Source organism: Cotesia glomerata, linkage group LG8, assembly GCF_020080835.1.
Source record: "Cotesia glomerata isolate CgM1 linkage group LG8, MPM_Cglom_v2.3, whole genome shotgun sequence".
In the NCBI taxonomy this organism is placed as follows: Eukaryota; Metazoa; Arthropoda; class Insecta; order Hymenoptera; family Braconidae; genus Cotesia; species Cotesia glomerata.
Window position 1 is genome coordinate 8,195,363 of NC_058165.1, and position 25,747 is coordinate 8,221,109.

Sequence of the window (25,747 nt, forward strand, 5' to 3'; positions counted from 1 at the left end):
TGACGATAGGTATTGGGTTTGTACGGCATCGTCACTTGGAAATGTGATAAAAGTTAGTGGGTCTGTTTTATTTAACGTGTTTATGTTTAATGGAAGTTTAGTGAATTAGATTTCATAGAAGAAATTGATTTCTGAAGATAATTGTTGGGTGAAATGAAACTTTGGACTGCATCGTCGCTTTTAATTGTAACAGAAATAAAAAAATTTGTTGCATTTGACATTTTTGGGCTTAAAATAAGTCTATTTAATTAAATTTTTCATAAAAAATTGATAATTAATGAAATTTTTTGGAATTATGAAAATTTAGTACTACATTGTTATTTAAGATTGTAATCAAGTGCAATAAATTTGTATAACTTAAAAATTTTATCTTTAATGAATATCAGTGTAATGAATAAAATTTGTCATAAAAGAATGACGCTTGACGTTGATTTTTGGCAGAAAAAAAAGTTCTATACTTCATTGTCACTAGATGTTGTGACAATAGTCAATAAATCTGTAGCTTTTTAGGTTTATATCATCAAGTTAAGTTTATGGCATTTGAATTTGGGCAAAAAATTGATATTTGACGTTCATTAACAGGAGAAATGAAGGTTTTGTGCTGCATTGTCATTTAAAATTGTGACAGTAAATAAATTTATTGTTTTTAAGCTTTTATTCTTATCATGAATTTAGTGAATACTTTATACAAAAAATTGATATCTGACGTTCCTTATTAAGAGTAATAAAGGTTTTGTAATACATTGTCACTTTTAATTGTAGTAAAATTCAATAAATGTTTCATCTAAAGTTTCTATCTTGAAAATAAATCTATTAAAGTAAATTTCGTCTAAAAAATTCATTTCTGTGGTGATTATTATTAAAAAAGGAAAAATTTACATGGCATCTTCAATCAAAATCAACACTTTTTACCTTAGAGTATAAAAATAGGTAATTTCCCTTCAGATTTGAATAAAATCGAAGACAAAGAGAATGAAGATGATTTTGTGGACGATATCGTGATGATGATTACCAGAAACGATCGTGACATCCGTTAGTAACAAATCAATTGGCGTCGTGTGTTTATAGCGGGAGCCCCGTGGCGTAACCGGTAGTTGAGGGGACGTTGGATGGCTTGGATCTGTAGGGATTTTGTACTCCTCTGATTCTCTGAGTGCTAGTTAATATATCTAGTATATTAATGTCGTGTGTGTGTGTGTGTGTGTGTGTGTGTGTGTGTGTGTGTGTGTGTGTGTGTGTGTGTGTGAGTGCATGAGTGGGTAAGTTATATGTAGTATGTACTATGAGAGAAACGTAACAGCACTGCAAGCACTTGGGTATACCCTACGCGCCGTCACGCCTGCTGACCACAACTATATACGAGTATATGTACCGATATACGTATATATATATAGAAAGAGGAGTTAGTAGAAGCTATATGGTCAGTATGAGCTCCAGCAAAGGCAATAGAGGGTTGAGGTACTACCGCACCGGTGGTCGAGCTGCATTACGACCCTTATTATTGCAATCACCTTCCTCGTTATTATGTCTTTTTACCCGGTAATATAAACAATGCGATGCTTTTCAGATTCAGATACTGACCTCTGATTCTGATTTTGGTTTTTAGAGAAATTTATAAGTCAAGGTAGAAAGTTCCTTTTTCTTGAGAGTTTGGAAAGCGAGTAGAGATCGATCGCATGAAAAGTTTTATCGTGAATAAGGTCACCTGGCTGCGCGCCCAACTGTAAGAATTACTTCCGTACCAAATTTTTAGTTCTTAAGGTATTTTTAATCTTTTGAAAACTTATTGATTTGAATTTTGGAAAAATATTAGACGTTTTTGGAATTGTTGAGCTTCAGAATTTTGAATTGATTAAAATTTTGGTGAAAAACTGCTTAGTGATGGCTTGAAGAGAAATTTAAGCTTTTATATCTAAATTGAAGTTCAAAATTAACGATTTTTAAAAATTTTATGGTTTGCATCTTAAACTTTGATTTTTGCAGTTTTTAATTTTATTTTAGGAAGTTTTTCTAAATTTTTTAAACCGAAGTTTTGATGCAGGATGTCTGGTAATTTTTTACCCGAAAATTTTTTAATAATAATTTTGATGCTTTTATAAATTAAGTTCAAATTTGAATTTTGAGACCAAAAGTTAAGTTTTTCTAAAGCTTGATGCGAGTACTTTTCAATACACAGATCAAATTTTATCCAAGAAGTTCTTATAATTGATACATTTTATCGCTATAATGATCAGAAAAAATTTTAATCATTATATGAAATTTGATGTTCTTGTAACTTTAATTCGATTTTGAATTTCTTGATCAAATTAATTTTATTATCAAACTTAAAGCCTTAAAATCAAATTTTACAAAAAAAATTTTTCACACTTACTTCATAACATTTTATTGTAATAATATTCCAAAAAATTTTTTTATTATCATGAATAAAAAAACTTTTATAATATTGGTTCAAATTTAAATATCATAATCAAAAAAATTTCATTTTCAAGCTTAAAGCTTCTGTTTTCAAGGTTTTGAATTAAATTTCGCCCAAAACATTCTCTACAATTAGCAGAGAACATTCTTTCACCATAACGACCAAAATTAGTTGTGAATTGTTATATTAACTTTGATTTTTTGGGGTTAAATTTGAATTTCAAGACCAAAAAAATTGTTTTTTAAAGCTTGAATCTTCTATTTTCAAGTTTTTCTTAAATCAATTTTCACCGAAAAAATTTTTTACAATTAATACAGAACATTTTATCGCTGTAATGTTCAAAAGAATTTTTTATTATTATTTAATCTTCAATTTTCTATAACTTTGGTTCGAATCTGAATGTCAGTACCAACGAAATTTTGTTTTAAATTTTATAGTTTCTATTTTTAACCTCTAAGATTAAATTTCACTCAAAAAATTTTCTACAGTCAATGCAGAACTTTTCATCGCTATAGTGACCAAAAAATGTTTTGATCATTGAATTAATTTTGAAGTTTCGGTAACTTTGGTTCAAATTTGAATATCATGATCAAAAAAATTTCATTATCAAGCTTAAGTTCTCTAATTTCAAGCCCCTGGATTAAATTCTAACAAAAAAATTCTTTGCAATAAATTTAAATTATCCTATCTTCATACCGACCAAAAAATTTCTGATCACCTTCAACATTTTAATTCTTTTCATCTCAAAACAGAGACAACAACTAAAAATAGCTTACAAGTGTAATACTCCATCATATTCTGATTATATCTATACGCAGTGCTGAGATCCATCTTCAGCCGTCGGCCGTCGCTGAGCCTTTAATCCCAAATCTCCAACTCTACACGAAAGATATCTCAAACTTTTTTCAATCGAACTCGAATTTTCAAAAGAAGAACAACAAGTCCTTTCCCTTGGGGAAGGTCTACCGTCTAAAGACGATCATCAGGGTCATTGTAAGTGACCGCGGGTGGCTCCCGGTCCCGATCGGCATCTGGCTCACATTATTATAACTGAACCGTATTATCCGTGACATTGACACTTTTTCGGCTAGATTTATCTCTCTTACTCTCCACTCTTCATTGTCACACTTTTCACCCCAAATAAAATTTCACAAAACTTCAATTTAGCTATCACAATTATTATTATTTTTTTTTTCAAAATTGTACAGTTTTGTTTATCACAGAAAACAATCCAAAGTTGCACTAAAAAATTCACATTAAATTAAAAACGCACGAATAATGATTTTTATTTAAATAAAAAAAATTTTAAAAGTCAAAACTGATGACAGAACGGTCTCTTTAGCGAGTGAAGCATGGAAGCTTAAGCTAAGCGTCGTCGGCACGTGACTTTCAGCGACTTCTTGTCGCGTAGTTGATAGTGTGCCAGTTTTCATCCCCACTGATAAAATAAGATCCGCGGGCACGCCCAGCAACCCTCTTCTGGCGCCCAGCATCCGAAATCCCCGCGGATTGTTTGGCCGAGGGGGTGTCACGTGACGAGGAGATAGGGGCGGCGTCAAGGGGTCGTCATGCCAACGGGAGAGCGTCGTAAGAGCGGGATAACATCGTTATAGTTATGTTATGTACTCTACTCTTTACTCTGTACTCTACTCGACTCTGGTCTGGTCTCTGTATCGGAGGCTGTACAAGTTGCACTGAGTTGAGATATTAAATCCTTAGGTATACCATCGCTATCCAGGATTAAGTTCAAGCCAAAGGTTAAGGAATAAACGCGAGCCAGCTGGTATACCGCCAACAGTCCCACGCGAAATCACGCGGAGCCGTGAGCTCGATGGTTATTCATGAACATCCCCTTCAGCTTACTGATCTTTTATTTAGCTTTACTTTTTACTTTTACTATTTTATGTTTACGGTTATTTACATATCACTAGATTTTTAATTTTGTCTTTGTGGTAGGAAATGGAGATCTGAAGTAATTCAATATTTTTTTTTTTTTTTTTTTTTTTAGTTTAATTTCGGTGAGGAAAGATGTTTAAGTTAGGAATTAATTTATTTTAAGAGTTAATTTTTTTTTAGTATTATGAAGAATTTTCGAAACTTTTAAGCGTAAAGCTATAGTTGTTTTTAGTAACAAAGTTTTAATTTAAAAGACATTATTATTGAGAATATGTTATACAAAAGGAAATTTAAGTTAAACTTTATTAATTTATGTTAAGAGATAATTGTGTTTTTATTTTATTTCCATGAGGAATAATTGTAGATAATTTTTACATTTAAAAATTATTTTTTAATGAAATTAAAATTGTTATTAGAAAAATAATGATTAAAAAAATTTTATAAAAAAAAATTCATTCATTTATGTTAGAGCCATTTTTTTTTTTCATGTGTTAATGATAAAAAATTTTTGAACAATAATTTTTTAATGAAATCGAAATTCGGATAAAAAAATTTACTAGCAATATTTTATGAAGAAAAAAAATCAAGCACAAAAACTATTTATATCAAAAATTTTATGTTCAAGCATTAATTAATAAAAATTTTTTAATTTTCAATTTGAAAATTCAAATTTATAAAATTTTTTTTTTTTATTTTATTGAAATTGTATTTAAAACCAAAATTATTGACAATATATCTATCAAAAAAACAATTAAAACCTAAAATTCCATCATATAAAAGCTCAAATGTATTTTATAATTTAATTTTCATAAATAGTGAATTAGCTTTATAGAATTTTATTTGTATTGTGTTAAAAAGAATTTTTTTAAATAAATTTGAACTTTTAAATCTAAAAAACATAAATCATAATATCGGTCAATAACGAAAAAAAAAAAGAAAAAAAAATTACATAAATAAATTAAAATCGCACAAAGTCACAAATGGTTTTAATTCACTTATTTCAATATAATGTTCAACTAGTCGAGAGGAATTAATTGTTGTGATGGTTGACGCAAAGTAGCGATGCACGTAGCTACGCACCGAGCCCTGACACACCTAATTACGATACTGATTACGATACGTTATAGCGAGACCGGAGAAGAGCACTGAACGAAGTATTATCATCGCGGATGTTGGAAGTTTTACTGACGAAGACTTCGAATCAAAACAAGAACTACCCCCATCTCAATCTCAACTTGGGAAATTGGCAAATATTTTATGTTAAAGAGTAAAAGAGTAAAAGAGTGTTATGTGTGAGAGCAAGAAGTTGCCGGAAGGTGCGGTCAAGGGAGCGTTGGTGGGACCGATGACAGCTCGCAAATCTCACAAGGGCCACCTTACATTGCAATCCAAGTACATTCAATACTCTACTTTTACATTCATGCCTAACATCATACTGTATCTGTATCTGTATCTGGGTGAGTATCATTCGCTTTTCGTTTTATTTATTTTTTTCTTTTTTTAATTAAGACTTTACGCCTACTGCGCTTTCTTATGTTCATGAAATGACACTAGATATTCGAGAAACGGGGAATAATGCTCAGGTATTGCCGTTTCCGGATGCTGCGGTGACCTATTGTACATACGCTTATGTTTATCGTTCAATTGTTGGTGTGTTAGTTTTATTTTTTATTATTGTTAATAGATAAGACTCAGAAGATTTGGTTCGAATGTGAATTTCGTCGTCAAAAAATATTTTTGAAAAGATTAAAGCTTTTACTTTGAGGACTTTAAATCAAATAAAATTTTTATAATTAATATAAAATACTTTATTGCTGTAATAATAGAAAATTTTTTATCATCATTAATTTAAAAGCTTCTATAACTTTAGTTCCAATTTGAATTTCGTGATCAAATAAAATTTTTTATATAAAGCTTAAAGCTTCTTTTTTCAAACCCTTCAGTTAGATTTTTGAAAAAAAAATTTTTACAATTAATATAGAACATTTTGTCACTATAATTATCAAAAATTTTTAATTTTTATTACTATAAAAGATTTCATAACTTAGGTTCAAATTTAAATTTTGTGATAAAATAAAATTGTTTTAAAGCTCAAAACTACTTTTGTCCTTAGATCAAAATCTACTAAAAAATTATCTTAATTAATAGAGACTATTTTATTATTAATGAGTCTAATGACAATCCTCAGAATTTTGATCAATTTTATAATTAATTTTTTATCTTCTGTAATTTTGGTTCAAATTTGAATAAATTAAAAGACCCCCTCTCCCTTAGTGGCACCTTTAATCCCTATTAATGGCACTTTTTTTTTCAATGAAAAAATGTTCTACTTGGAATAAAAATTAAACATTTTTTTGATCTAAAGGTCTTAAAGATTAGAAAAAGTTTGGAAAATCCAAAAGTGCACGCCTCATAACGCTCATTCATTTTTTAAGAAAAAAATTAATTGTGTAATTGATTAAAGAAAAAAAATTATAATTAAGTAATTTCTTAAAAAGTATTTTTTTTTTTAAATATCGGCACCCTTTTTTCTTGTCATATGCGCACGGAGTCGAAAAAAATCTAGCTTGATCAAGTGGCGCTATAGTTTTCACGTGACAAATAAGAAAAGTTCGTTTGGCTTTGTACGGTTGTATCATAGTGAATTTTAATAAAAATTCAATTAAAAAAAAAAAAAAATACGTAAACTAGGCCACTGATATGAAATACAGACCCAGTTCATCGAATTCTTAAACTAATAAAAAAGGTCCGGTCTTGAAATATCAATTTGTTCGGGAGTAATCGTTGGTACATCCAAAATGGGGTGACATCCGGACGTCCACGTAAAATTTTTTTCAAAATGTTTTTTTTTTCAAAATAGCAACATGAAATGATTTTAAAAAGTAAAAGATGGTTTAATTTAAGTGTTTTTTCGATGTACATCTACTTATATCATTGTATAAGTGTAATATGGTTGTGATAGAGGCATTTAAAGATCACAAAATTGCTTGAACTTGACGAGTCGAGTATAAAGCACAACCTCACGTGCTTCGCGCTATGAGGTTTGCAATAATATATTCATTATTGAAATTAATTTTTTCAATAATTAAATAAGTACCAAAATCAAAAAAAGTGTCAGTAATGGGGTCCCCGCCACTAATGGGGTCTTTTGCCCTATCATGATTTAAAAATTTTATTTTGGAACCTAAAGCTTTGATTTAAAGATTTTATAGTAAAATTTCGTGCAATAATTTTTTTTACTTAAATCTGAAGACTTGAACTCAATAACCAGGCTTTGACAAGGAAGAAAAATTGAATAGAACTGTCAGCGCGTTAAAATTATTGAAACAATTTTTCAGAATTAAATAAAGTATGATATGTATATGAAGTATAATATATAATGTATGATGTATATAACAAAGTTGATGATGTGTCAAGATGATGAGAGCACGGCTTAATCTACCCATGAGAGGATAAAGGATCTCTCGCGAGATTACACTTTGGCATATAATTTGCGTAAACGAACGAGCCGCTGGCTCGGCGTTGACGGGCAATATGTCCTGACATGATTGCGCTGTGTGGGACCTAGGATCGACCCTCTATCCAACATATGGATTCACGAGGTCGAGGACAGAGCTTCACATATGTATATGTCTATACGTATATATACATAAGAGCTTTTGATCGTCTGCAGGGTGAAATGGGAGCAGAGGAGATATAGAGAGTGGCCGACACAGAGTGACATCAGGCAGATGCAGATGAGGTCGGTAGTTCAACCGCGAGTGAAGCTCTCTACTCTGGGTGCATCGATCACAGACTGGGATACATCAAGCTTCGTACGGCTACCTAATCAGTGCTTTCGACCTCCATCTACAAGCACCACCCTCCTCCCCCTCAAGCTATATCCTATATGCTATCCTTCCTAATCCCGCCGCGGCATTAATCTCATTTGTCATACAGGACGGAAGATCGAAGAGTCCAACTGTTTGAGAGGACGGCCACTAAATTGCATCATTTATTTTTTAAAAGTTTTTCTAGAAACAATTTTTACTTAGTTTGAATATTCAAAAAATATGTTTATGTTGAATTATTATCGGAAAATCAAAATCCAAATTTAGGAAGGTTTTTTTGGGACTTTTTGAGTAGAAAAAATATTTTTTATGGAAGTTGATTAAAAGACTTGAAAGGAGAAGATTTAAGCTTGAAATAAAAATATATTTGATAACGATACTCGAATGTGAATCAAAGTTACAGCAGCTTTTATAGTTATAATGATTAAAAATGTTTTTGATCATTATATCGATAAAATTTTTTTTATCAATTGTAAAAAAAATTTTTATGTTAAACTGATGTCAAAGTCTTCAAAATAGAAGCTTTAAGCTTTATAAGAATTTTTTTTTATAATGAAATTTGATCTAAGGGCTTGAAAAAAGAAGATTTGAGCTTGGAAACTAAAATTTATTTGATCATGATATTCAAATTTAAACCAAGGTTACAGAAGCTTTAAAGTTCATAATGATGAAAATTTTTTTGCTCATGACAGTGATAAATTATTTTATATAATTTGTAAAAATTTTTTAAAATCAAATTTGATATAAGGACTTCAAAGTTAAAGCGTCAAACTTTATAAAAAAAATTTTTTGGTCACGAAATTCAAATTTTAATTAAAGTTACAGAAGCTTAAAAATTAATAATGTTCAAAAATTCTTGGTCAATAAAACAACAAAATGTTTTATTTCAGTTCTAAAAAATCTTCCAAATAAACTCCGACAAAAAGTATAAAAAATTAGTAATTCAAGATTCCAAATAAGCATTGTTCCCAAAAATCCATTAATAAAAGTCCAAAAAGAAAGTTGGGTTATCTCCATAATAAACAGCGAATCTTTGTGAAATAAACGGAGAATTAAGTTTATTATTTTAAACGAACGATTTCTTTATGATCGGCAACAAAAAGTCCTCTCGTTTAAGACTCTCTCAGCTCAGAGTTTGCCGACGGAACACAATTATCTTAGTTCGCTAATGTCTTGGAGAGTTGAGCTCGAGAGTGTGCAATCCCCGTCGGAAGATTTACCCAGCGACATTATTTTCCTCTATATAAAGTAGAAGAAGGAGAAATAAAAAAATACAAGTATAAGTATGAGTTAAAATATAATCCATATATAGTCAGATAAGTTACGAGATCTCTGATGTAAATAGCACGGTTACTTATTCTGCGGCAAGTTAAAAATATATATTATATACATTTACACAGTGTTCGAGGAGGGCGGACTTTTTTTGCGTAATGAAAGCAATCAATTCAAGTCCTTCCCCGTGACTTTTATACCCTTATACCCTGCACCCTTGCACCCCCCTTCTTGACGCGAATTTCACCCTCAACTCCCTTCCCCCTCCTTCTAGTCTCTCTTGACTTCTAACGTCGCAGCTTCACCCCCAACCTCGGTAACTTTCCGTGTAGACTTCGTTCACCGGGATGCTTCGTGCTTTTTTGTCTTTCCTTATTATTCGCTTACCCATTCAATTCTTATCCACAATACCTCAAACTTTGGATTTTTATTTTACGGTTCTGGGTCTAAGTTATGGAAAATTGGAATTACTTTTAATTTTTTCGGAAATTTTATAAAAATTCATCGCAACACATTTAATTATCGTAATAAATTTTTTATAATTCAGAATAATAATTTTAAGCGTTTATGATTGTACCAGGTGTTAGAAAAATTTAAGATCAATATCCGATTAAAAATAAAAATTGATTTTTAAAAAATAAAATTTTTATCCACTGCCGCAACACCGCTGCACTACAGCCGTTTGGAAGACAAAATCGCCGCAACACGAAATATTTATTCTCGACTCGCATAACTGCAACACCGCCGCAACACAGCTGCACGCTGCTTAATTTTAATCTAAGCCATCGCTGCAGCACTGCTGTACCCCAATGCTAAAGCATAGCTACAATTTCACAAAAAATGGCATCATAATTAATTTATCACGCAATAATTAATTAATAAATAACTAGAACATAAATTTTAATGTAAGACCTATTGTTTAATCTCCTTTTATTCAAATGCCTAATATTCAAACGAAAAAAAATTTTTAAATCAGGCCAAAGTAAGGTAAAAGCCCCAATAGATGATCACGTACCAGTATATGATCACTCCATGTATTTGTATACCTATATTTGTGAATATAGATATACAAATACATAGAGTGATCATATACTGGTACGTGATCATCTATTGGGGCTTTTACCTTACCGCGAAATTATTGATTCTTTTTAGTCGTATTATTGAAGTATATTTTTAATTTTGTCCCCGGGGTTGAACAGAAGCGGCATGCTTATCGAAATACCCTGGAAAAATTTTATATAATGATTAAACTGCGAAGGGATTCGAACCTGGGTCGTCTGCATGAAAGTCTCGAACATTACCAACTGCGCTGCAAGTCGTAGTTAACTAAAAGAATTTATTTTAGCTATTTGAATGATCAACAAATATTTTATTTCAATGTATACCACCAAACGAAGGTAGTGCAGTGGTGTTGCTGCGGTGGTGCAGCGGTGTTGCGGCGGTCGATCGAAATTTATTATTTTTTAGTAGAAAATAATAATTTAATTTTTACTCGGAACAGTGCAGCCGTGTTGCGGTGATGTTGCGGAAGTGTTGTGGCAATCACAATTTTATTATTTCGTCACAGATTTGTTGCAGCTGTGTTTCGGCGGTGTTACGGGATTTAAGAAGTATTTTAGAAATATTTATTACAGTGCAGCTGTGTTGCGGTAGTGTTGCGGCAATTATAATTTTTTTATTTTATCACAGATTTGTTGCGGCTGTGATGCGGCGCTGTTGCGGGCACTTAGACTCCGTACGGCGCTGTTGCGGCTATTTTATGTTTTTACTCGGGATAATATAAGCTAAATATCAAAGATACAAAAAAAATAATAAGAAAATTTTCGTAAGAAATTTAATTCTCTACAGGAAAGATTCTTACCAATTTCATCGTATCTCTTGTCAGTGATCCAAAATTTGAATTAAAAGTTCGATCGTGAGCAATTTTAATTATTCTTGGTGTTATTAAAGTTTTAAATTAATATTCTGAGCCAAATATTTTAAATACGATAAAATGATAAGATAGATTTTTTGGCGAAAATTTAATCTTCTACAAAAAAAAGTCTTTACCAATTTTTTCGTACTTCTCATCAATTAGCCAGAAATTGAATTGTAAATTAGATTCCAAGTGGATTCATTGTACCAGGTGTTAAAAAAGTTTAAAATGAATAATTTGGGTTAAATATTAGAAATGCAAAATAATCACAAGATACTTTTTTTTTGGGAAATTAAATTCTTAACCAAAAAAGGTCTTTACACTGAAGTCATTCTGAGTATCCAATATTTTGTAATTATCAATATTTAATTATAAAAATAATTAGATGCTTACACTTCCGAAAAGTTATTTCTGGTAGCGAGACAGTGGCTATCTAGCGGAAGAGAAGTCACCTAATTAAAATCTCGACGACAACAACATCAAAATTTAACCCCATAATTAAAATTTGATACTAACTAGAATTTAATATGCGTGCGCAAGCGCGCGCCTGAGTATAGGGTTTGCATATATTTTCATGCTTATGATATATTCGACCAATCACATCACAAGAATTGATGCTACATACATTTCATCTTAATTTTATTATAGGATTATATTTTATTTCAATTAAATTATATAATTTTTTTAGTTTTTGTTTTTTTAAATAAAACCAGTGGTTACAGAAAAAAAAATTTTTTTTTACGGAGTAATTAATCTGAATCGTAAACCTAAGACTAAGACATGAAAGGTCGGTTGTTACTCAGCAGAAACAGACAGGGCGAGCAGAACTTGGACACATCTGTGTACTGAATACAAAAATAAATTTTAACTCAAGACTTGGCTTGTAGATCTTTTAAGTAGTAACAATGTTAAAGTCGCGTAAATTAGCAGGACAAAAGACTGAAGACAAGTAGCCGAGTACATAGTGAGTTGTTGGAATTAACCGCGTAATTATGGGGGTTAAAAAGTTTAAAATAGACTCCTGGGACTGAAGTTGAGTTGAACTAAATTTTCTGTCCTAATAAAATGAAAGAATAAATGACATATGAATACCTTAGTCCGTTTATAGGTAATGTCATCACGTATCCTAGAGTACATATAAAGAGTACAAGAGAATGGCTCGAGAATGATAACCGACTCGCCAAGGATGAAAACTAACTCACGGGTAGGACGTACGAGCAGAGCTCCCCCGGGAAATGTTAAATGTCACAACACACGAGCTTTGTACAACCAGTGATATCCCTAGAGGACTTAAAAGCCAACAGATTATTATATTACTTTTTTGCCATTAATTATCCTGGAGAAAGAAAAATAGTAATATTTTTATTGTTCGAGACTCATATGAAAATATGTTATTTTATCTTGTTTTAAAAACCCTCGATAAAAATTTTTAGGGGTCGCTTAAAATTTTTAAAAGTTCAGAATATCAAAAGTTAAATTTTTTTTTGTTATTAACATTTTTTATCGTCAGTCTATTATTTTGTAGCTTGAAAATGATGTGCATTCTGAAAATTAATAGTCGATACTTTGATTTATAGAAGTCGTTAAAAATTTTTGAAACTTTTTTCAGATGCCGAATAAAATATTTAAAAATTAACAATACAATATTAATTACTGTTTTGTTAGACTTTCATTTATTTTTTGGTAGTTTATTTATATTGTTTAGTGTGCTAACTTGATAGAAACAAAATTTAAAGTTCGTTGATAATAATACTGACAAGTTAAGAGAAAACATTTAAAGTACTCAACTTCAAAAGTTTAAAAAATCTTAAGCAAACCTTACATATTACAAAACTAACATATTTTTATATATATTCATGTCAAAGAAAAAAAATCAGTTTTTCTGTACAACCCTAAATAAGTTTGAAATGTTTCTAAAAATTTCAATTTTAACATAGTTCTTGGTTTCGCTGCTAGGTGGCTACGCCTTCTCGTTAGCAGAAAAATCTTACCAGAGTATATATATATGGCCCAAACTATCTTCTACTAACATTGTTAATTTATTTGTGAACTATTTTGCAGTCTAACTTTATCCCTATCGTTACTATTCATCATAATTGTATTGAAAACAAATATTATTAGAAACTAATCAAAAGTACATTAATCTGCTCCAGTCGTAAAATGTTAATAAATTGATTCATTTGCAAAATATCTGTTAATTTATTAAGTATAACTAAATACTTATTAATTATTAATAAATCTTATTTAAATGATTGCTTAATTGTTAACGAATGTTTATTAAATCATTAAATATTAAAAAAACATAAATGTAATATGAATAAAGCTTATTAAATGTTAACAAATCCTTTTAAATTTTTTAAATCGAAAACTTTAAAATTAAATTGTAAAAATAAAATAGTTAGACTAATTTTAAAAATCAAAAATATTTTACTATATAATTTGAAAAGTATATTTTCTATTTTAGCTATTTCAAAGAAGTAAAATGAACCCCTAAGGATACTACATTATTTCTAATGGTATAATATCACAATAAAGAATAGAGAATAAAGAAGGGTTACCGGACAATAACTCGAGAAGATGCATTTAATTCAAGCGGTTTGTCATATATCTGTGGGTGGAATATTTAACTCCGTCGAAAAAAGTTTTACCCAAAATAAAAGAGTGAAAGACTTTTAGGTCTCGAGTTGAGAGTTAAGGGAACACCGGATCTGGGACAGGCACGTGCTGCCTCGTGCCATTAGCTCTTTTATGATCTATGGACCCGATATTTCGCATATATATGGAAATTGCATGTACTCCAAAATTACTCTGATCAAACTCGAGATTTTATTTATCAAAATATGATGTTGTGATTTAATTAATGTTGTTAAGTGTAATAATGTAATATTATTGTTATTATAATTGTTATTGTGATTATTGGACGGGTGAAGGTCTGGCGAGAAAGGTGGCGATGCCGAGGATCCGCCTCCACATATCTCAGGGGGTTAAACCGCGGGGGTGGTGCATATTTCACGGTCGGTGGTCCCATCTCGTGGAGACAATCTGAACCAGATACATCATCGTCTGACGCTAGAAGTAATAACGTCCCAACCAAAGTGTATCCTCTCCTTTCTTTATTCAGAAGCTTATTATTTATTCATCTCACCGCAGACTTTAACAACCTCATCATCTCCACACGTTCTACTCTTGTTATTCTTCTTGTCTTATTCTCAAAGTCAAATTTTGCTCAAGTTATTTATGATACGTGTTCCTTTGTTCCGTAAAAGTTAAAATATACTCAAATTTAGTGATTGAAATAATTACTTTGAAAAAATTTTTTTGAAAAACTACTGACGGACATAAAAAAATTTTTTTTTTCGAAAATTGTAGCCTGAATTGTAACTCAACTTTTGGGCTTAAAATGAATTTTTTATCTTTGTTAGTTTCTGAGTAATAACAATTTGAATTTGGTATTAATTTCAAGAACCCAAAATTTTGTTCTTTTATTTTTGAGTTTTACAAAAAAATACTTAATTTATTTTGAAAATTTTTTTTTGAAAATTGTACCCTAGATTACGACTTAACTTTTAGACCAAAAAATAATGTTCTATTCTTCTTAGATTTTGAATTATAGTTCTTTAAAATTTGATCGTAATTCTAGACATTAGAATTTATTTATTTTTAATTTTTTGAGTTTTATAAAAGAACTACTTGAGTAAATCTGAAAATTTTTTTTAGAAATTGTAGCCTGGATCATGACTCAACTTTTGGGCCTAAAAAAAGTTTCTACCCCTTATAAATTTCAAGAAATACCTATTTCTTGAAATAATGAACATCATTAATTTAACCACCATAAAAAATCACAAATAAAAATTATAAAAATATAATATGTAAAATCCCGTCATTAAAAATTCACCGAAGTTATAAACCTGCAATACCTCCCACACTTTCTCCGTATGATCCATAAAATAATCCAACACTTGTAAGATAAATGCAGTACTCAAATAGTGTCACATTGCAACATTTTATTTTGGACTTAAAAACAGTCTTGTTGACGAGCTGAGGATCCGCTAAGAAAAAAACAGGCGTTGAAACCCTCACATCCGAGATCCGAATGTAAGCTGCAAAGTAAATGTAAGAGTAAATGTAAGGGAGAGTGTGCATACGTTATCGTACACATAAGTCTCCTCTATACATCTATATCCATCCGAGAGTACATGTATGTTGCCACACGGTGGCAGTTGGAAGAGGCTATTTGTCGGATGACAAACGAGCGTCGCACAACGTGGGTGGCTTCAGCGGTCGCGGGAAATGGTGAGCAACGCCGCGTGTCGCCGTTCTACGTTTCGTATCGTTTCGTTTTGCCAGCGGGAAACTAACTTCTTTATATACGCTAACACTAACGCATCGATTATTTACACTTGTTACATTCATTCATTAATTAACTAATCAACTATTTTTGAAAACCAAACGCTCATATATTTACTGCACTTGAGGACGAAATTTATTTTTTCTTCAATTTTTTAGTCAAAATCATTAAATTATTTTAAAAAACATTTTTCTGAGAACTACTGGATGAATTTGGAAATTTTTTTTTTTGAAATGGTAGCTCAAATTATGACTTAACTTTTGGGCAAAAAAGTAAGTTTCTATTCCCGTTGGATTCTGAGTTATAACTATTTGAATTTGGTACGAATTCCAAGAACTCAAAATTGAGCATTTCTATTTTTGAGTTTTTTCAAAGAACTACGCAAGTAATTTAGAAAAATTTTTTTGGAAATTGCAGCCATGGATCATGACTTAACTTTTGGGACAAAAAATAAGATTTTATCTTTCTTAGATTTTGAGTAATAGCTCTTTGAGGTTTGATCGTAATTCTAAGCGTTAAAATTTTTATCTGCTTTAATTTACTGTTGAATTTTCTCAAAAACTATATACTTGAGTAATTTTAAAAAGTTTGACTTATGGGTATTTATTCTAAAAAGCAGAAAATTTTCTTTCCACATCTTCACGTGAGCAATTAATAAACCCACATACGTGGAAGTAATTCTCGAAAATGTCCTTAATTTCGCAAATGAATAAATTTGAACATTTGCATGTGGGAGTATATGGTGTACTCAGTGAGAGAAGCACATAATGTCTAATGGGGGTGATTGTGCTCGGTCTCCGTGACGGATCAATCTGCCACCCCCTTGGGTTGGAGTCCAGCCACCCTCGGCTCCGCGCACCGGCAACCAAAGGGAACTCGGGTACGGAATACGCGTGGATAACGCGACTATTCGTCATACTCTGATCCTGAGATACTGTAACTCTGCTTTGTCTCGTTGTGGTGGGTTTGAATCCCGGACCCGTCAGATATTTACCGGAATTGATCCGCTAATCCTTAAACGTCATCGGTTACTACTCGATTGTTCAAACTTCATTGTCGTTAAATTCCTATTAAAATTACTTGATTACAGTTTTTTGTCTCAAATTCAAAGAGCTGAATCTTCGGTTCAGATTATCTGATTTTTTTCAAAAACACTTTTTTAGAATCTTTCAAGTCTTTCAACACTAATGTATAGAAAAATTTTTTTGTTCTGATATATTAAAATTAAAACTGCAATCAAAATTACTTGATTGCAATTTTTTGCTATTTTCTCTCAATTGCTATTTTTTCTCAAATTCAAAGAGCTGTTTCGTCGGTTCAGATCATATGATTTTTTTCAAAAACACTTTTTTTAGAATCTTTCAAGTGTTTCAACACTAACGTACAGAAAAATTGTTGTTAAAAAAATTTTTTTGTTGCAATTAATCAAATTAAGAAAAAATTCATAGTTAGAATTGATAATTAAACATGAATTTTTCGTATATTATTTAATAGATAAAAGGCATTTACCTTAGCAACGTGACTTTATCATATGAGAGACTCATTAACTTAGATAGGTACGCATCATCACCCGCGGTTTCAACAGCAGATGGCGTTGCCCACCTCGAACTAACCGTCGAATGAATAATTATCGGTCGTCAGTATATTTATTATATAAAACAAAATATGTTTAATACTCGGTAAGTTTGAAAAAATTTTATTGCTCTCCGACAAAAAAGTATACAAATAAAACAAATATATTTTTATTTGTTTCGTTTAAAAACAGTGAGACAATGGAAAAAATAAATGAGAGCAATAAAACGAGTCCTTGAAGTCTTTTTGTGAGCTTGTATACTTACGGTTTAATTTTTTATTTGTTATTACGTCTACTTGTCATTGAAAGTGATAGGATAAATAAACTAAGTCACTTTAGTCACGAGTATAAGGCTCCTTACACCGGAAGAGTATAACATTCTTCATTACCGTTACTACAAGGACTCCATTAATTAATATGAATAAGAATTATAATTACAATGTTAAACAAAATTATAAATTATAAATTACAAGCAATGATTTATTTTGTCTGGTAGAAAAATTTTATCGATCAGAGTAAAGGGAATCGGAATAGTCCTTGGAAGCAATACCGCAATACAAGTAAGCCTCAAAAAAAGGATTAAGCCCTGCGGTCAAACTAACCGAGAGTAATTACGACGTTTGCTACAGGTCCTCTACTCTCATCTGTATTATCCTTTTTGTATATTGTATATATAGAAATATATGTGTATATGTATATCTATATCTGTATCTATGATATAAACTAACGAGTGAGATCAAAGTGTACACGTATTATGTATAGACATATAAGTTATAAGTTGTAAGCTGTAAGTTATAAGCGTGTAGTTAACTTACAGCTACTTCTGAAACGTGTTACGGATAAAAACCGCAACCATCTTACGATGACCGCAAATTTTATTTTTAAATAAAACTCTTACACTCACTTTCAATGCAATTATTATTTATTTTTAAAGTTTTGGTCACCAAAATTTAATAATATTAATGATAATCCAAATTTTGTTGAAACAATTTGAGCATAAAATTTTTTTCTTACAAAATTGAAAATCGAAATTTTTCTAAAATGTGTTAAGTACTAATTGTTGTCATTAGTAGAATAGGCAAAATTTTGTGACTGGGATAATTTTATTATAAACGGGAATTTTATACTTAAATTAAGAACTATTAGAAAAGTCTTGAGAAGAGTTTATGGCTTTTCACGATTTTATATTTTTTTTTTGATAGTCAATTTTTTATGTAAAGTTTTTAGAAGTGTTTTGAATAGTTTGTTGGTTCTATAATTTGAGTCCGTTACATTTATCCATGAAAGTATTGATAATTGATCCTTTGATAGCAATATTATTTTTTAAATTTATTTCAAAAGTACCCTAACTATAAATATTGTGATTAAAAAGATCAAAAAATCATTAAGCCAAAGTACTTTTATTCAAAATTCATATTTCTCGGCAGTCGCATTAGTTATTATTATTATTATCATTAAAAAAGTAACTAAATTACTCCTTATTAATATGATAATAGTTCAATACTAAATACATCTGTATTATGAGCTTTGTTTTCATTCCACGGTTTTTCGCGGCTTGATATTTTAAAGACATTTCAGACTTGTAGGAATTTATTTTAAAGGAATTTTTGTGTTTTCCATCAGCTTATTTGATTAAGAATATATGATTAATTTTATTATTAAAAAAAAATAAAAATTCAGTATGTTATAGTTAAATAGTTAATGTAAAGGATGACTCACGTTATTTTTTAACCGGACGAGATCCAACACAAATCGTTTCCTGCGCCATTCCCCGTCACCTTACATTCGCATTTATTCTTTACTCTTTTAACTCACTGCAGACTATATAATACCAATACAACCCAATCTTATTACGCACACACCTACATAAAAGCACATATATACACATATAACTGATCGGTAAATACACCACCACAGATACAATAACACAAGACTTTATAGTTTTAAGCGCATCTCACGCTCGAGTGCTTACAACTACTGTTCTACCAGACAACTTATTTATTTATTCACTCATTAGTCCCAGTATTAGTCCTAGTCTAAATATTTATATTAGGATTTTTTTTTTTAATTATTGACTCAATATACATGAATATAGTCTACCAAATTTATAACTTCAACTTTTGAGCCTTTCGTGTTATACTACTTTGTTCTGCTGTAATTGCTGGTCATTATTCTTTGATATTAATCTTGGGAAATAAAGAATAAAGTCTTAACATACATATATATGGGACCGTACGAATTTCGTGAACGGAAGTTCCCACGTTGCAGGGGAGGTTAAAAATTTTAATTAATTTTTTCAACAATCCAATGATTTGGTTCTTAATTTTTTTGGTTATAAAAAAAAAAAAAAAAAAAAAATTACCGAAAAATGTTAGTGAAACTAGTGCAGGTTGGGCCCCCCACGAACACTCACGACTATTCGCGAAGAAGGATCTCCCGTGTGGTCCGGAGTGAGCCCGCGGCATCCCTTCCTATTGCGTATTTTACCACCGCCCCCTTGCAGTTTGTACTTTGTACATTGAACATTGAACATTGTACATTGTATCTATATCTCGAGTAAGTATTTGTTAAAAAAGTTCTTCCTCCTGCGCCTGTTACTGCCGGAGATTCCGATCATTCCTCTCTTTTGTCCGTATCTAGCTCCTATATATCTCCAACAAGCATAAGCTCCAGTTCCTATTCAGCTCATCCTCTCTGTACTCACTCACGAGCAGCATAAATCTCTCACTTGCATTTAAACTCTCTATTCTCTATTCCGTACTGGTCTTCTTCTTCAGTACTTAAACAATAAATAACTAAAATCAAACTTATCTTTTATTTGATTTTAAATAAAAATTATTTTGAAAAATTCGGAAGAACTTGACTCATAATAATTATTTGATTTTTTATGAAACTTTTTTTATGAATCATATAATTGATTTTTTTATAAAAATTAATTATTTGAAAATTTATAATTTGATTTTTTGTAAAAATTACTTATTTGAAAATTCATCTGTTTAAAAAAAAAAAAAAAATTCGGTCCCAGAGTCCTCCATCAATGATTTAATTTTTGAATTTTCCGTGCTTAATAAATAAACGCATGTGCCAGAAAAATAAAAGAAGAATTTATTAAAAAATGAAAAATAAAATAAATAAATAAATAAAAATATATATATTATGGTAAAATTTTTATGAGTCATGCAAAAAATTATTCAAAAAAATTTTCAACAAAAAACATCTTTGTAAATACAACAACTAGTTTTTCTGTCAATCGTCTGCACTGCGTGATCCCTGTAATTTCCTGTCTAGAAAACCGCGCTGTTCGCTTTACTGCTCCATTGTCTCAAAAGCTAACTCTCCTCTGATTTTATATTCTTTTACATTTTATATATATTTAGTGCAACTTCTATCTCCTCCTTTTATTAAAGAACTAAATTACAAAATTAAAAAAAATTCATCCAGAATTTAAGAAAAATTTTTGAATAAACTAACAATTAATAATATTGTTATAATATCAGGTAATTATTTTGATTTGTAATAAATTTTGAGCTAGTGAAAAGTATACAGAAAAATTTAGAAGTAAAAAAATTAAAAAGTAATTGAAAATTTGTGAGCGCGACAAAAGTGTAAACTTTTATTCCACGATTCAGGACAATGGGGTGGTATTGTAACAAAAAACGGAAATGAGAGAAGTAGATGGTAGTATTATATTCATTGGTAGCGAGGATGACGCGTGTGCAGGCTATTGTGCGATGCGCTGCGTATGAAGATCGGTCACACGATAGACCCGGTCAAGGACGAGTCTACTTGCATTACTTTTATGTTGCGTTCCCAAGCTAATGTAATGTAATTTAAGCGAAAAATGAGCATATAATACTTTAATACTTTTTTATTTAATTACTCCATCCAACTTTTGGTAAATAAATAGTAATAATATTTCAGGGTTGTTAAAAATTTGTACCTTTTATTATTATTTAATGTCTCCAAAATTATTCATTGTAAATACTACAACAATAAAATCTATGAAAAAAAATTTCAATATTTTGAACTTCTTTTTTTTCCAATTCTGCGGTTTTTTGCGGGTTGCTATTTTCAAGGCAGTCTATCCATGTAGGTAATCCTTAAATCAAATCTTAGGTCTTGTGAGCTCATCTTATTCAAATTTTATTATTATTTTTTTTGATGATGGTAATTAAACAATGTCAGAACAATTATTGCTTCAATTTTATCTAGAAACGATTGTCTAATAATAATAAAATCAATTAACTTTTGTCATCGCTAATTTTGACTGACTAATTTCCATCATAAAATAAAAACTAATAATACTGATATCGATGACCACTAAAATATATATTAGTCGGTTAGATTACCCAGGGTTGAAACGGAAATACTTTAATAACGAGAGCAAGAACAACGGAATTGCGGACTATAAATTACTGTTTCTTTGCGTTCGAGTGGCTATTGACGTTTAATATAATTCCCTCCCCCCGTCCCACCCCTCAAACTCTATCTCAATAACCACATCTCATTCTTACATACACTTTCTATGTTTAAAATGTATAAACTGAACGTGTTTTATTATTTCGAAACGGAGCCCAGCCAGCTTATGCTTATGCAGGAATAGAATAAAAGCAGAATAGAACTGGAGAACTGCTAGGCGTGAGTTATATATTTTTAAGTGTCAATGCTGCCTCGAAAAAATACATAAACACTCAGCTTACATACAATAATGGCGACTACTCGTGGACCTGTCGATAAATAAAATACACGTGCTCTCTACTCACTTATATTGTGTCTACTTGTTTTGTATTCAATTTATATATACATATATATGTATATACGTATGTATAAAGATGCAATTAGATGCATCACTACTGCATGCTTTTACCACGTGCCTTTTCTTCACACACATATGTGTCACGTATGAGAATGAGAAAGCATGTAGTTTTCTTGTGTATGTACATGTGCATGTTACAGACACGCGATTACAACACTTTCTATCTGTAACGTGACCTTGTTTGACCTACGCCCCCGCAATATGCTTTAAATTGATTTTTAAGATAATATATGAATTATTTTAATGGTTTTCAATTATATATTTAACTCATAAACTTTTTTTTTTCATTTTAATCGGGAATTTTGTTAATTTTTTTTGGGAAAAAAAATTTTGACATATGAGAAATTCAGAAATGGTAATTAGGGCGGGAGGAAAATAATTTTTTTGGGTTAAGTAAGGGTGTTTTGAAAAAGTAAATCTAGAAAATGTTGGATTTTTTAAAAATTACAATTGGATCAAAATTTATGGAGGTTTTAATATTTATATAATTTTCGGGCAAGATCGTGGTTTAAAATAACATTTCGGAACTAGTATTACTTTGAAAAAGAAGATTTATTTATTAAAAATGTAGGAATGTTTTGAAAAGCTGGAGAAATGATCTAAAAGATGTGGTCAGATTTTTTTGAAAATTTTACTTTGATCTTAAATAATAGAGAATTTGATAATCATATAATTTTTGGGGAAATGATTTTAAAGAAAATTGAGGAATACTTTTAAAGGATAAATAAAGAATTTTTTTTAATTGATCTTAAAAAAGACTAAATAATAATCATTATAACTGATTTTGCATTGAAAATTTGAGTATAGTTATATATAATATTTTTTTACTAAGAAAGATGTAGAATACACCTGCAAATATTATTAAATATTATTAAAATTAAAAAAATAACAATTTGTTATTACAAAGTAAATAAATAAAAAAGTAATTTATTTTTTGTCGCAATGATTCATAGAAAATATAAACAATTGTTAAAGTTTCGTAAAAAAAAAACATAAAGAAGGCGAATTGTATTGTGAAAATAATAACTCGGATTTTCTTGCACTCAGCTTGGACTATTAAATTTATTACGAAATATTCAGATGTTTTTAAATGATAATATGTACAATGTACTATTATAACTGAACAAATACTCATTACATATTTTTATACACCCATATTTTGTAATTATTTACTGATATTTTTTTAATAAAAAAAATTTTTTTCGATTAAGATCGGAAGTGAAGTATTTTTTGAATTATTTTTTAAGAAAAAAAAGTTTTCTAAGGTCTGAGTCGTCTGGAGACTAGTGTAAAATATAAAGAGTAAAAATATATAAAAAAATAAAAAAAAATAAAGATATAAAGAGGAACTAGTCATAGCACGAGGTACGAGGTGGTTAAAAGACAATAGGGGCCGCGGGAGTAAAGACAAGGACGATCCCACGACGTCATCTCCGACGTTCCCGCGTTATTCTATCTTAACAAAAATCAAGAATTATTTAACGTCTAACAACAAAAACGTTATTTCGTTATTATTTTTTATGTCTCTTCTTGTTTTAAATACTCAAATCACATATATTTTGAATTTCAATAATAATAATCTTAAAAAATAGTAATATTTATAATAATAATAATAATGATAATAATTTTTCATATCAGTTGAAAAAAATTAAATCGAAAGTTTATTGCGTGACACTTTTTTAAAAATAAAAAAAAAGATATCTGTTATCAATAAATCGCCTCACACCTAATCCAATAGTTTATTAACATATTCAAAGTTAAAAACAAGTTTTCTTGAAAGTAATTGCACTTTCAAATCATACATCAAGTATTAATTTCCAATTAATCACAATCTACAATCACATTTTCGTTTTAAAAATTCTACGAGACGTCGATAATAAATTTAATAATTAGTTTAATATCAGTATTATTATTATCATTATTATTATTATTATTATTATTGTTATTACTACGACTATTTTTATTACTTACTTTATAAGTTTAATGAAGTCAAAGGTTTATTGCTCAGTATCCTGAGAAAGGATAATAATATCGCGATTTACACACTTTACACCGTCTAGTTAACTTTGAACTAACAAGCAAACATTTTACTGGATCATAATTCTTTTTTAATTGTTTCATTGTTTGTTCTACAAATCCATTTACTGCAAAAACAAATTTTACTTCAATCAAAACCATTTTGATTAATATACTTAATTTTTAGAAAAAAATTAATTCCCTTGAATTTCAAAGTCATGTTTTTAGTTTTTCTTAACTCCAGTTGATAAAATCAAATTTTTCTGATAAAATTTTTTTTTCTTTCAATTTAAATGTATAGGAAAATTTTTGAGGTAAGCTTTATTAATTGTTACTAAATGATTTTTTAAAATTTAATGATTCAAAAAAATATTTATTAACAGTTAACAAATCGTTTATTAAAAAAAATTTATTGACGGTTCATAAATATTTATTATTCGATTAGACCCTTAAATACAAAGTGAGTAGAAAAATTAAACTTTAACACTTTTTATAACTCCATCACTTCTACTTATCAACAAATGATAATCTGATTAGATCAGAATCATAAATTATTTTCAAATAATGGTTTAATATCTTTATTATAAGAATTATGGCGTTATTTAATTAGAAATAATTTTTACATCTTATTAGTAACAAGAAATATTCACTCCAAAAAAATTACTGAATTCTTAATAAATATTTATTAATTGTCAATTCATGTACTTTTCTTCCAAAAAATATTAATTAATAGTTTAAAAATATTAATAAATGACCGAAATTTTACTTGTTATTAAATTGTTCTATCAATCTAAGCCAAAATAAAAAAAATTATAAATTCCAAGTAAAAAATTTCCTCACAAATGAACTGAAAAAAAACGAATAAAATAAGATAATAATTGGCAGAACCGACCCTGAATTTAATAGTTTTCTCTTCACCTGAAAACCAATAAAAAATCTTATCCAATGAGGGGTTTCTCGTTTTAAATGACAGTCGAAGGACTGTTCCTCTGGTCATCAGTATCAGCATAGGATATTTAGTTCAATAACAATCAGTCCTTTCCAGCGACTTATTTTACAAAATTTTTTTTTTTTTTTTTAATATATTTATTTAGATATTTTTATTTTCATTCCTATTTTTCAGCTAACTTTTCACTTGTTTTATTCCTCGCGGCACATGAATAGAAGAGGCTTTGCTTGGCCTTTAGCGAAGATGGGTTTCAGAGTGTATTTACGGAAATTGCTAGTGGCTTAAGGCGAAGAGCGAGACGGAGACAGAGACAGATGAAGTACCGATCTTCTTATTCTTATTTTTATTATTTTTGTTTTTGTTCTTACTGTTGCCGACAGTGATGATACCATACCTTGAGTTTCCTCCTCTTAAACTTACATCAGAGGCAAGTACTAACTAAACTAACTATAACTATTATTATACATCGGAGTGACTAAGAAAGGTTGAGATGCTTCCGAGAAGTGTCCTTAGGACCCGTACTGAGCACTCTTTATCTTATTTGCGCGAGCGAGGGGCACAAAGGCCGTAAGTGTTGCCGGGAACGAGACCAACAAGATGGTATTACATGCTCTCTTTTAAAACGATGCTAAGATGTATACCGATATACCGATATATACCGAGTTTTTAAAGTTAAACACTCCACTACTATACTCCGCGCTATTATCCGATCGGCA

The 25,747-nt window shown here is 29.9% G+C and overlaps 1 protein-coding gene across 6 annotated transcripts in view; it reads right to left on the reverse strand.

Moving 5' to 3' along the window:
- Positions 1-25,747, reverse strand: part of LOC123270357 (paired box protein Pax-5) — a 102,400-nt gene that overhangs the window by 27,425 nt on the left and 49,228 nt on the right. Inside the window, exon 1 of one of the 6 annotated variants that reach the window (XM_044736359.1) lies at positions 3,193-4,287. The exons of the other annotated variants lie outside the window; for them this stretch is intronic. Coding sequence (XP_044592294.1) covers positions 3,193-3,247 — 55 coding nt within the window. The 5' untranslated portion in view covers positions 3,248-4,287. Of the gene's footprint in view, positions 1-3,192; positions 4,288-25,747 lie in introns of those variants that run through there. 6 annotated transcript variants of the gene reach the window in all.